This window comes from Loxodonta africana, chromosome 4, assembly GCF_030014295.1.
Source record: "Loxodonta africana isolate mLoxAfr1 chromosome 4, mLoxAfr1.hap2, whole genome shotgun sequence".
Lineage (NCBI taxonomy): Eukaryota > Metazoa > Chordata > Mammalia > Proboscidea > Elephantidae > Loxodonta > Loxodonta africana.
This window is the reverse complement of record NC_087345.1, coordinates 88,421,360-88,433,831: the sequence shown is the minus strand read 5'-3', so window position 1 is coordinate 88,433,831 and position 12,472 is coordinate 88,421,360. Positions and strand designations below refer to the sequence as shown.

The following is a 12,472-nucleotide window of genomic DNA, read 5'->3' as shown; positions in this document are numbered from 1 at the left end:
TCCTTCTCCTCCTCCTTTCTCCTCCCCCCGCCCCCCCTCCCCCCCCCGCTGCCCTCGACCGGACCCGGGTCGCTGTCACAGACGAGGCTCGTGCGGTGTCCGGATGCACGGGTATCAGCCCCAGATTTATGCCCCCACCCCCCCGACCCCTAGCCCCGTCCCCTCTCGGCTCGAACTCTCGCTCTTTTCAGGGCCCCCGCCCCTGGCCCCCCGGGACGGACACGCCCTGAGCTGGGGATGCTGCGCTGGAGCCGTCGGCCTCTTAAAGGAGCCCGCTGCTGCCATCCGGCGCTTTCCAGGCTTGTCCCTGGCCCGTCTGCGCCCTGCGCCTCCCTGCTGGTGGTATCCTGTAGCCGTCCTACCCTGGGTTTTATGCTGATTCCACAGGAACCCCCATGACCCGTTTTATAAACTCTCTCCTTTACCCTTATGGGACCCCCAGCGCTTTGGCATTGCTCCCCTGTCATACCCATCTTGCCAGCTCTCCTCCCCAGAATTGTCATCACTCTAGTTCCACCAAACGCTGTGCGCCTCAGCTCTAGGCTCCCTCCCTCCCTCTCCACGATCATTCCAAGATTGCTCTGAACCTCCAACCTTGCTCAGGCTTCCCTGACACCTTCTTAGGACACTCATTAGAGTCAGACACTTTTCGTGATTTCTGTCTCCAAGGTCACAAGATTTCCCCTATCTCTCTCAGCCAAGTGGTTACAAGACTTTGGAGAGTGACGGATGGAGCTCTGAGACCCCAAAATAGGGGTTCTGTTCTGCACTCAGATTAGTCCGTTAGTTTTAAGAAGTCAGAATCCTCTCTTGATTTGCTTTTACCTGAGAAACCCAAGACCCACGACAGACAGCGGGGCCCAATTGCCTGAGTCCTTCTCATCCTGCCTCATCCGATAGCCTGATTCTCAGGCCCCTGAGGGGATTTCCTGGCCGGTTAAAGAGAGACTAGGGCCGCTCTAAAAAGGCTTTGGAAGGGAGGTGAAGGGTAACCTTTGAGAAAAGAAGGTTCTACGAGACGGAGGCCTGAGAACCAGGGGCTTAGGCCAAGGGGTGAGGGTCAACGCTCAGAGAGGAACTTAAGTATACATTTGTCCCAGCGCCTTGGGGGACAGAGCACAGCCCCCTCCCGCGTCCAGGTTAAGGCCCACCTCCTTCCCAGAAAGCGCTCCTCGACGCCGGGCCAATCACAGTCTTTTCTCAAGGAAAAGGCGGGGCCAAAGGGGGCCGACTCTTCCCTTGTTCCCACCCCTCTAGGCAAAGCAACCAATCTCAACTTGTCTAGAGGAGGAAACGCAATCGGGAATAACCAATCACGCCGCGAAGCTTCTCGATCGTATTAGACCCTGCCCCTCCAGCTGCGACAAAAATGGCGCGCAAGCTCCTGGGTTCTGTAGTTCTCTCGGAATTCAAAAAGCCCCATTTTAGAGTTAGCCCTTACCGCCCCGCCCCCAGCGGCTTCCATTCCGCTAGTGCGCATGTCCACAGCTTCACAGTACAGGGAACGGAGGAACGGAAGGAAGGAGGCGGGACGATTAAAAAAAAAAAGCCTAAGCTTGGGAAGCGACAGAGAAGGGGTCTGCTCCTCCCAGAAGGCGGTGCTGCTTGCCAGGGCGAACCACGCGGAGGGTTGTGGGGAGGATAGCTACCCTCCTGATGGAGACACATGAAGTAGGGTGGGCGGGGGACTCCATATCCCAGCATGCCCCGCGCCGGGCCCTACCGGCCGCGACTCCGGGCTTGGCCCCGGCCCTAGCTCGTCGGCGGAGTATTGGGGCGCGTGGAGGCTGTAGTCACGGTGGCGCCCGCGGGGACGGAGGAGGGAATGAGTGAAGAGGAGCAGGGCTCCGGCATTATCACGGGCTGCGTGCTGCCCAGGTGAGCCACCTCGTAAAGAGCCCTGCAGGGCGAAAATCGTGGTGCGGCGCGGAGGCGGTAGCCGCGCGGCCCCAGCATGCACCTGGCCTGAGGGTTGTTCCCGGCAAGCACTGGGGTAGTGGGCAGTGATTCCCAGCATGCACCGAGCAGTGGCCACTGCCTCCAGCCCTAAATAGTTTGGAGTTGTCCCGGTTCCCAGACTGCCCTGGGGCACTGGGGTTTATGCCATCGAATTTTAGTGCATTTGGTGGGTACTGGGTCCCTAGCCTGCACTGTGACAGGGGACATGCACTTCCAACCTACGCTGGGGTACAGGATACCTTCACTGAGATAGGAACTGTGCATTCCTCTCCTGCCCTGGGGCAATGGATCCTGCTTTCCCAGCCTGCACCTCTACTCCACATTGAACCCAGCCAATGGCTGCTGTATTGCCAGGGTCCCCTGGACTCTCTGCGTTCCCATAATGTGCCTGGGTCTGGTATGGCAGTGCTTGGTGAGATGGGTGTAGGGGAGGTGTGATGTCGGTCTGTGCCCCTGCCCCCCAGTATAGAGCAAATGCTGGCCGCCAACCCGGGCAAGACCCCGATCAGCCTTCTGCAGGAGTATGGGACCAGAATAGGGAAGACGCCCGTGTACGACCTCCTCAAAGCCGAGGGCCAAGCCCACCAGCCTAATTTCACCTTCCGGGTCACCGTTGGCAACACCAGCTGCACTGGTGAGGAAGGATTGGGCAGCTTGGCTGGGGTGTGCTAAGCTTGTCACAGGGCGCCATGGCTTTGCTGTTTGAAGTTTATTCACAGTCCTCCACGGCTAGTGAGGGAAGGAGAAATTTCAGGGGAGAAACCACTGACTGGACTGGGAGAGCAGGGCGGTGGGGACGGGGGATAGGACTTGGGAGAGTTAGAGAGCAGGACTGCCACAGCAATCTGGCAGATCCTCGTCATCCCTGAGGAAAAAGTAGGAGGTAAACATAAATCTGAGTAAGGATTTGGAGGGGGGCTGTTAAGAGTCCTTCCTTCCAGCAGTTAGTGTAACACTTCCAGTCTTGGGCAGGGGGAGGTTAGTCAGAGGGGGCTAGCTGACTCCCTGTGGCTGTATGAAGAGAGGCTATGGGGTGCTGTCCTTCCAGTGACCTCTTCTGCCCTTCCAGTGACCTCTAGTATTGTCCGATCCCCTCTCTCAGGTCAGGGCCCCAGCAAGAAGGCAGCCAAGCACAAAGCAGCCGAGGTGGCCCTCAAGCACCTCAAAGGGGGGAGCATGCTGGAGCCGGCCCTGGAGGACAGCAGGTGAGGGAGAAACAGCCAAGGCATCCTAGAGGCTCTGCCAGCAACCAGGACAGGCCCCTGGCCCACTCCCTTTGCCCAGTAGACCACCCTGCCCTGGCCTCTTCCTGAGTTTCCTCTGGACCTGAGCATGGTGCTTCCAGAGTTTCTGCTGCAGCGAAGGATTCTGGGGGGAGTAGCCAGCCCCATCCAGAGGTTGTGGCTATGGTTTGGGACCTGGATTAGGGAGGGAGAGGGGTGGAGCCTAAGCCTGAAGGGAGTTGCTCCCAACATGCTTTCTCTTTCTAGCAAGATGTCTTTCCATCTTCCACATTTAGGCTGGAGTTTGTTGCTTCCAGCATCCTTGAGTAGGAAGAGACCCTTCTCCCCCTTTTCGCAGTCTTTTTGAGTTAGTCTTTGACAGCAGACGATCTCAGAAGGAAGAGTTGTTGGTTGAGCTTCCCTGAGTCTTTGGCTCAAGTGGGAAAGGGTTCTCTTAGGGGATGGGCATGTCAGGAAGACCTGGATCCCCCACTCTCCGTTCCCTTTACACATGTGTGTGAATCAAATGCTCCCTTCCCCTCGGGAAGTCCTTTCTCTCCCCTAGACTCTTCACTGCCTGAGGACGTCCCGGTTTTTACTGCTGCAGCGGCTGCTACTCCTGTTCTTTCTGCTGTCCCAACCAGGTATCTTTTGTCCCCTGACTGCTTGAGGTGGGAGAGGAGGGGGTCCTGGTTCCTGACCCCCAGCCCTTGGACCTAGGCTGGTCAGGGCATGAGGAAATCTAAGAGTAAACAGAGGGTGGACTAATTGGGGACCAGAGCTTGAAGAATTTGCACCAGCTGGTAAGCTGTTGGGACAGGAAGTAATTTATGATTTTTAAATAGTCATAAGGGTGATGTTGGACCATGTTTTAAGGGTCTTGCAAGACCCATTTTTTTCTGGGTTGGCCACGTGATAGTTCTATGTCTGAGTCTCATTAGGTGCTTCCTGGGACTGGGTATACACAGTCCTTCTACTATCTTGGTGAGATGATGCCTAAACGTACAGAATGGAAATGGGGTTAGGACACATAGGAGGCCTCACATGGGTGGGAGAGGGAGGTGGACCAGAGCAGGAGGGAGGAATGCTAGACATTTGGCGAGACAGTTGCCTGCCTAGTGGGAAATAGGGAGATGTAGTAAAGCCAAGGCAATAGTTAGGACTTGGGCTTATGGGTAGCCAAGAAGGAGCCATCTCCCTCAGCTTTGGCCCTGGGCCCTTTTTCCTTCAGGAGCCCCTCCATGGAGGTACAGCCCCCTGTCTCCCCTCAGCAGTCTGAGTGCAACCCCGTTGGTGCTCTGCAGGTGTGCCCCATCCTCATTTCCTGTGCATGCTTGTCTTCCCTTGAACCAGGGCTATGAGGGAAGCTTATGTAATTGTGTGGGGACAGGGGGGTTGCCCTGTACTGGAGGCTTTTTCCACCCCCCTTATCCCTCCTCCCTGGTGGCGTAGTGGTTAAGTGCTACGGTTGCTAACCAAAGGGTTGGCAGTTCGAATCCGCCAGGTGCTCCTTGGAAACTCTATGGGGCAGTTCTGCTCTGTCCTATAGGGTCGCTATGAGTTGGAATCGACTGGACGGCACTGGGTTGGGTTTGGTTTGGTTTATCCCTCCTCTCTTACTCAGCCTTGTGCATCGCTGGTTTTCCACCCTTTCCAAGGAGCTGGTGGTGCAGAAAGGCTGGCGGTTGCCTGAGTACACAGTGACCCAGGAGTCCGGGCCAGCCCACCGCAAAGAGTTTACCATGACGTGCCGAGTGGAACGTTTCATTGAGATTGGTAACTGGGCGGAAGGGGGTTCTTGAGCTACTGTCCCCACCACTCCATCCCCGGCCACAGGGCAGCTCCTGGCCTTACTGCAGAGCCCCAGCTCACCTTGCTTCTCAGTCCTAGGCTCAGCTCCTTCCTCCTAGTTTCTTCTTGCAGCCTATCCTTCCCCTTCGTTTCTAGTTGACTAGATTGTCAGGTGCATGAGCAGGTCCTCAGTGCCCCTTTCCAATTGACATCCTTGTGAGGGGACCCTCCAAGTGTGTCCCGGGTGGAAAGTACTGGACCTGCTGGGAATAATAATCCGGCACCCTCTTCCCACATACAGGCAGTGGCACTTCCAAAAAGCTGGCAAAGCGTAACGCAGCGGCCAAAATGCTGCTCCGAGTGCATACAGTGCCCCTGGATGCCCGGGATGGGAATGAAGCAGAGCCTGATGATGATCACTTCTCCATTGTGAGTGGCTTGTATGGGCCAGGTGCCGTGGGCCTTCGTTCATGCCAGGGCCGGGTACCGGAGACTTGGGTCTGTAACTCAGGAGTGAGCCTCTCCAGCCCAAGGCCTGCTCCTGCCTCATTTCCTACCAGATCCAGAGTTTGAGGAGCTCTTAGTCTCCACTTGTCAGCCCCTCTGAGTGGTGTGGGGGAGCTAACCCAGGGATCTGTGAGCTTCTGCTGCTGGGATGAGGAAGGCTGCCTGGCCGTCTGGGCTAGTAGTTAGCAGGGGTCTTATGGGGACTGACTGGGGGAGGCAAGCTGGAACAGGCACTCTGGGCTTTCCTCTCCTTGGATTTTGAGTGTCCCGCAGTCCCTGGCTACATTGCTGTCATTGTCCCCATCTCATCAGGGCGTGGGCTCCCGCTTGGATGGACTTCGGAACCGGGGCCCAGGCTGCACCTGGGATTCTCTAAGAAATTCTGTGGGAGAGAAGATCCTGTCCCTTCGCAGCTGCTCCCTGGGCTCCCTTGGTGCCCTGGGCCCTGCTTGCTGCAGTGTCCTCAGTGAGCTTTCCGAGGAGCAGGCCTTCCATGTCAGCTACCTGGATATTGGTATGGCTGGTTTGGGGTCAGGGGTGGGGACCGGACCAGAGCAAGCATGAGTGGGTGTAAGGGGGTTGGGAGAAGAGGAAGAGGATGTAAATGCATACCATCTGGTGCTGCCTCCCCACCCAACGTTGCCTCCCATCTCTCTCTTGGCGCAGAGGAGTTAAGCCTGAGCGGGCTCTGCCAGTGCCTGGTAGAACTGTCCACACAGCCGGCCACTGTGTGTCATGGCTCTGCAACCACCCGAGAGGCTGCACGCAGCGAGGCTGCTCGCCGTGCCCTGCAGTACCTTAAGATCATGGCGGGCAGCAAGTGAAGCCCCAGCTGGACTCACAGACATGCATCCTTTGCCCTTGCTCTTCCTGCCCTCTGGCCTACGGATCTGTACCCAGCCCTGCTGCCCTCTGGAGGTGCTGTCTCTACCTCTGACACAGACTGCCTGCCTTGAGGCTGAGGTGAGCGCAGGGCAAGGAGCCAGGGACCATAAGGCCACAGCCTGCCCAGGATCTATCTTTATTGTATTGGTGGTGATGACGAGTGGAAAGGAAACTGGGGCTCTACCCTGGAGCCCAGAATAAACATGCTCCTCCGTGGATTCTTAAACTCGGGTCTGTTTCTCTGAGCAGAGCTGATGGCAGAGAGTAGTTAGCACCAGACCACTTCCTGTGTGTCTTCTTTTTGTGCCTTTGGTTTTCCCTGCCCCCACCCCAACCCCCAGCCCCCAACATGTCCCCGTATTTTCCTTTCGGTGGCAGGAGGCTGGGTACGGTAATGTCCAGGATCCCTTGTCAGCTGCATTCCTGGTGAGTTCGGTTTGGTGGAGATGACGGGGGCTCCCTCCCAGCTTGTTAGAGTCACAGACACTTGGATTCAGAAGCCAGACTTTTTATTTGGGGGACACATGGCACTTAGGTGTGGGTCTTGCATGCAAACATATCAGGGCATGACATGTTACTTCTTTCCAAAGCGTTGGGGGATGGCCAGGCTCCAGAACTGAGAGCTCAGCCCCTCCCCAGCCCGGGGACTCAGCCATTCGTTGCTCCAGGTTCCCCGGGTATTTCTTCCAAACCTTAGAAGAGATTCATCCTCAGATGTAGGTTGTCTCAGTCACTGCACTTATCTAGCCCCATTCCCTCTTCCACTTCTCTGTCTCCTGCCCTTTCTACCCCCAAGCCATGCCCACTTGTCCCTTTCAGACTCACCTCTGAGGCTGAAACAGGAAGGCTGAGCTCCGGCCTGGTCTCTGCATGGCCTGGAGCAGGGAGCGCAAGAGTGACCCAGGGGTGTGGGCGTCCTGCAGTGGGTGGAGTCCCTTGTCTTCCTCCTATGGCAAGGGGGCATCAGGGAAGGAAGATAGGCAAATGCCGTGGGTATTTAGGTCTCAAGGAAAAGGGAGTGGTTTCTAGAGACAAGTTGTAGGAGGCTGAGAAGTCATATTCTCATGTGAGGACCCAGTGAAGACATTGGCAGCCAAAGAGGTACTTGAGCTTAGAGTGCAAGTCTCAAGCTAGAGTAGAAGAAAATGGTGAGGGGTGTGGGTAGAGGCTCGGACTTACCACTGAGATCTGGTCTCCTTCATCCTGGCCCCCTGGTCCTTCAGCGTGGCCCCAGTCAGTTACTAGCAGCAGCACCACCAGCAGCACGGCTACCCGCCTGGAATCCATGCTGCCATCCACCTTCCTACAGCCACACCCGCCTCTTATACCTGCTCTCCCCTTTGGCCCCCCGCCCACAGCTGCCTGAGGGGGAATCTAGAGCAGGCAATGGAAATGCACGGCTCCATTAGGAGCCACCTGGGACTCCCTGCTTTCAGCCTCCGGCCCCCAGCCCCTAAGCCTGAAGTTACAGACTTTATTAGATGCATAAATCCTGTCTCCAGAGCTCAAGAAGAATCATTAATTGCAGATGCTTTGTCAGAGCCAGGCCCTGGGGGGCCTTACAAGAACCCCCAATCCCTCAACAGTTTGGAGAGCTCCAATTGATCACCTCTTTTTTTATCACTCCTGGAATAAAGCACAGAGAAAATCCTAACAGGAGGGCAGGCTAGGTCCTGGAACAGAGGGAGAGAGGCAAAAGCCAGGATCAGAGCTGGGTGAGGGTGAGACTCTAGGTTGGCCTGGATGACCCAGCCTGTCCTTCCCCAGAGGGTGAGGTCAAATCTTCATAGACCCCCATCTTCACTTGAGTGCGGCTTAGGACCTACGTCATCTTTCTCTGCAGCTGAACCACTGCTGCCACCCTGTGGTCTTGGTCCCTTACTGTCAGGTCTGGCCATTTCTCTTTTCTAGAATAAAACCCGTTGCCATTGAGTAGATTCTAAATCATAGTGATCCTATAGGACAGAGTAGAACTGCCCCATAGGGATTCTAAGGAGTGTCTGGGGGATTCAAACTGCCACCATTTGGTTAACAGCCAAACTTTTAACCACTATGCCACCAGGGTTTCCATTTTTCTAGATGAGAGCTCTTTAAAAGAGGAACTTAGGGGGGTGGGATGGGGTAGTCCTTGGGCCCTGACTCCAAGGAGTCTCAGGGTCATTGAAGGGTAGTGGTGGGATACTGTTGGATTGGGCTATCATTGTGTTCTGCCTTGGGAAAATTCAGAGTCAGTGTTTCTCAGGATGGGATCCTTCAGTTTCCCTCTTAATGCCGGAATCCTTTCTTCAGCACCCCCACCAGGGTGGTTGTCTAGCGTATGCTGGAGGCTTTGAATCAGCCTCACCTTGGGCAACCAGCATAACCTCTCTGAACTTCAGTTTCCTCACCTAAAACACGGGGACATTAACAGGAACTACTTCCTAGGGCTGTGGTGAGGATTCATTGAAATACTTGTTGTAATCCATTCAGCACAGGATCTGGCATGGGGCAAGTGTCCTTAAAATGTTAGCTGTGATTATCCTCGTACACCCCGGTCTCGGAGAACTTACCATTTCCTGAGCCTTGGGGCAAGTGTCCTTAAAATGTTAGCTGTGATTATCCTCGTACACCCCGGTCTCGGGGAACTTACCATTTCCTGAGCCTTCGGACAGTTTTATCCTTGTACTAAGCCGGCTTTAGTCCCCCTGTGAAATCACCAGTCATCTTAGTTTGTCCCATTGCATCACACAGAACATCTCTAATCTCTTTCATGTATAACAGCCCTTCGTATGTTTGAAGACAGTTTATTCTTCCGCTCTTTAGACTTTTCTGCTCAAGGGGAGATGCCCCCCTCTTTAAAGCATAGCACCTAGAAACCAGTTTATACTTTAGATTTATAGATTAGGACAGGTTTTGTTCTGGATGTGATGTTGTAGGTCTTCTTCATTAATGCCTAAGCTGAGCCTTTTTGTAAGCTTGTCTCACGGCTGGTCCCAGGCATAGAACGTGGGAGTTACTACCATTACGTGATTGTATCACATCTTATAGTTGACTGTTGCTTTTTTTTTTTTTTTAGTTGACTGCTTCTTCAAAGTCCATACGTAGATGGTTCTTCTGTGCGAAGTTGATCTTGCATCACTTTCTGTTCCTTGCCTGTTCTGACAGTGGCACAGAGGAGCAGGGTTTTGAGGACGGATGAGGCATTGGGAAGACTGGTGCTGGTCAGACAGAACGGTTTTTTTTTTTTTTTTTTTAATTGTACTTTAGGTGTAGGTTTACAGAACAAATCAGTGTCTCACCAGTTAGTACACACATTGTCCTATGACACTGGCTAATAACCCAACATGTCAACACCCTCCCTTCTCAACCCTGGGTTCCCTATTACCAGCTTTCCTGTTCTCTCCTGTCTTCCAGTCCCTGCCCCAGGGCTGGTGCTCCCCTTTAGTCTTGTTTTGTTCCATGGGCCTGTTCAATCTTTGGCTGAAGGGTGGCCCTCAGAAGTGACCTCATTACTGAGCTGAAAGGGTGTCTGGGAGCCACACTCTCAGGGTTTCTCCAGACTCTGTCAGGTCAGCAAGTCTGGTCTTTCTGAGTTAGAATTTTGTTTTACATTTTTCTCCAGCTCTGTCTGGGACCCTCTATTGTGGTCCCTGTCAGAGCAGTTAGTGGTAGTAGCCGGGCACCATCTAGTTGTACTGGCCTCAGTCTGGTGGAGGCCGTGGTAGTTGTTGTCCACTAGTCCTTTGGACTAAATCTTTCTGTTGTATCTTTAGTTTTCTTTATTCTTCCTTGCTCCTGAAGGGGTGAGACCAGTGGAGTATCTGAGATTGCCGCTCACAGGCTTTTAAGACCCCAGGCGCTACTCACCAAAGCAGAATGTAGAACATACTCTTTATAAACTATTATATGCCATTGGAGCTAGATGTTCCCTGAGACCATGGTCCCCACAGCCCTCAGCCCAGCAATTCCATCCCTCAGGGAGTTTGGGTGTGTCTACGGAACTACCATGACCTTGCCTTGTATAGGTGGTGCTGGCTTCCCCAGTATTGTGTACTGTCTTACCCTTCACCAGTGTTTTTCCATCCCCACCCCTCCTCCGTAACCATCAAAGATTGTTTCTTTTTGTATGTAAACCTTTTCATGAGTTTTTACAGCGGTCATTTCATACATTTGTCCTTTTGTGATTGACTTATTTCACTCAGCATAATGTCCTCCAGATCATCCATGTTATGATTATGAGATGCTTCACAGATTTATCATTGTTCTTTATTGTTGCGTAATATTCCATTGTTTGTATGTAGCACAGTTTGTTTATCCATTCATCTGTTGATGGGCACCTAGGTTGTTTCATCTTTTTGCTGTCGTGAGCAGTGCTGCAGTGAACGTGAGTGTGCGTGTGTCTATTCGTGTGAAGGCTTTTATTTCTCTCGGAATATATTCCTAGGAGTGGGACTGCTGGATCATATGGTATTTCTATTTCTAGTTTTCTAAGGAAGCGCCATATCGTTTTCCAAAATGGTTGTACCATTTTGCATTCCCACCAGCAGTCCTTAAGAGTTCCTGTCTCCCCGCAGCCTCTCCAACATTTTATTTCCTGTTTTATTGATTCGTGCCAGTAATGCCGGGGTGAGATGGTATCTCATCGTGGTTTTGATCCGGATTTCTCTAATGGGTAGAGATCGTGAGCATTTCCTCATGTGTCTATCGGCCACTTGAATGTGAACTGTTTTAATCCCAGCTCTTGCCTTTTCTCTATGACTTGGGCAAGTGTCTTAAACTAAACTTCAGTTCATTATCAATAAAACGAGGCAGCAACTCCCGCTGTCAGATTACAGAAAATGCCTTAATGCAAAGCATCTAGCGCAGAGCAGGCACTCAAATATTCACCACCCTGCTGCTTCTAATATTTCTCTGATCACCAGTTTACAAGTGGGGCTGAGCTGAGGCTGCATTCAGAAAGGGGCTGATCTAGTTGGCCTCCTATTGCTAGCATGGAGGCGAGTTAGACTCTTCTTTGGTTAGAAATCAGAATGGGTTAATTGTGAAAATTCGGCAAAATGTTCTGCCTTCAGAGTCTCGTCCCCACCTCCAAAATCTCTCATTGCAGGCTCTGGTATTTAGCTTTCAGCCACTTCCTTTCTTATCTTTTTCTGGATCCTGCCCACAACACAGTGAAGACCACCACTGTCTTTCCTACTCTCCGAAGGAGGCTCGGGCTCCTTATCTGTGTCAGTTGTCTACCAAAGACTGTTGACAAACAGCTTTTTCAATAATTTCTCTATTGGGAGGAGCCCTGGTGGCACAGTGGTTGGCTGTTAACCAAAAGGTGGGCAGTTCGAATCTATAGCTTCTTGCTCCTTGGAAACCCTATGGGACAGTTCTACTCTGTCCTATAGGGTCGCTATGAGTCGGGATTGACTCCATGGCAGTGGGGGTCTCCGACTGGGAAATACTCAGAGGCACCTGCTACCTCTTTTTTCAAATTCTTCAGCCTGGCTCATGGTCTTCACTTGTGATGATAATTATAAAGGAACACACAGATGCATGGAATTATTAGTGATTCTCCCTTCATCTCCTCACTTTCCATAGCCCCTGAGCATCACCTGTTTCTCTTGTGAACTAATCTGTTACTGGCTTCTAAACAAACTTCACCCCTCATTTCCAGACCAGCCTCTCCCCGGGACCCATAGAGCTCATTCGAGCTTCACTTTGTTTCTGTATGCATTCCAATCCTCATCTCCCCAGTCAGGCTGGAAGCTTCTTGAAGGTAGGGCTTGTTTTTTTTTTGTTGCTGTTGGGAGGGGAGTGGGGACAAAACACTGAAAGAGGCTACTTGCTGTCAGATACTCTCCCATCCCCGTTCACATAAAGCATACATTAGTTCTCTGGTGAGTGCTCCCACAGTGCTGGGGGCCTCTTGTTTCGGGGCAGTGCACAGATCTGAGCTCTGGCTCCATGTCTTCTGTCACGCTATGCAGTTTATATCAATCATCCACCTTCTCTAGGTTATGTCTTCCCTGTGTAAAAAGTAGAGGTAAGAATGCCCACTTATTCTTCTACCCTTAGAATAGGGAGGGGGGGCAGATCACAGATAGGAAAGCCCAATGAGGTCCCAGAAAGAGTGGGCA

The 12,472-nt window shown here is 52.8% G+C and overlaps 2 protein-coding genes across 3 annotated transcripts; one reads left to right on the top strand and one right to left on the bottom strand.

Annotated features, from left to right (window-relative positions):
• Positions 1–304: 304 nt before the first annotated feature.
• On the top strand, positions 305–6,878 carry TARBP2 (TARBP2 subunit of RISC loading complex). Of its 2 annotated transcripts, XM_064284129.1 has the most exons (9): positions 306–1,878; positions 2,424–2,593; positions 3,062–3,164; positions 3,731–3,826; positions 4,414–4,486; positions 4,841–4,958; positions 5,275–5,402; positions 5,793–5,994; positions 6,147–6,878. In XM_064284129.1, exons 1-9 carry the CDS (start codon positions 1,826–1,828, stop codon positions 6,302–6,304), a joined length of 1,101 nt encoding a protein of 366 aa, XP_064140199.1. In that variant the 5' UTR covers positions 306–1,825; the 3' UTR covers positions 6,305–6,878. The 2 variants fall into 2 exon arrangements, with proteins under 2 accessions (XP_064140200.1, XP_064140199.1); XM_064284130.1 differs by lacking the exon at positions 4,414–4,486 and having other exon boundaries at positions 305–1,878; positions 4,807–4,958.
• Positions 6,753–12,394, bottom strand: NPFF (neuropeptide FF-amide peptide precursor). The gene is made up of 3 exons (XM_003405055.4): positions 7,545–12,394; positions 7,191–7,312; positions 6,753–7,057 (listed from the first exon to the last, which is right to left on the bottom strand). Exons 1-3 carry the CDS (start codon positions 7,650–7,652, stop codon positions 6,940–6,942), a joined length of 348 nt encoding a protein of 115 aa, XP_003405103.1. The 5' UTR covers positions 7,653–12,394; the 3' UTR covers positions 6,753–6,939.
• Between the last annotated feature and the right edge of the window lie 78 nt (positions 12,395–12,472).

What these genes read in the sequence shown, in the direction of transcription:
- TARBP2 (XM_064284129.1), top strand. Translation starts at nt 1,826, where the DNA reads ATGAGTGAAGAGGAGCAGGGCTCCGGCATTATCACGGGCTGCGTGCTG. An exon ending in GGAACGTTTCATTGAGATTG is followed by an intron (nt 4,959 to 5,274) that starts GTAACTGGGCGG and finishes TCCCACATACAG; the next exon opens with GCAGTGGCACTTCCAAAAAG. An exon ending in ATGATGATCACTTCTCCATT is followed by an intron (nt 5,403 to 5,792) that starts GTGAGTGGCTTG and finishes CCATCTCATCAG; the next exon opens with GGCGTGGGCTCCCGCTTGGA.
- NPFF (XM_003405055.4), bottom strand. Translation starts at nt 7,652, where the DNA reads ATGGATTCCAGGCGGGTAGCCGTGCTGCTGGTGGTGCTGCTGCTAGTA. An exon ending in AAGGAGACCAGATCTCAGTG is followed by an intron (nt 7,313 to 7,544) that starts GTAAGTCCGAGC and finishes CCCTTGCCATAG; the next exon opens with GAGGAAGACAAGGGACTCCA. An exon ending in TTCCTGTTTCAGCCTCAGAG is followed by an intron (nt 7,058 to 7,190) that starts GTGAGTCTGAAA and finishes ATCTCTTCTAAG; the next exon opens with GTTTGGAAGAAATACCCGGG.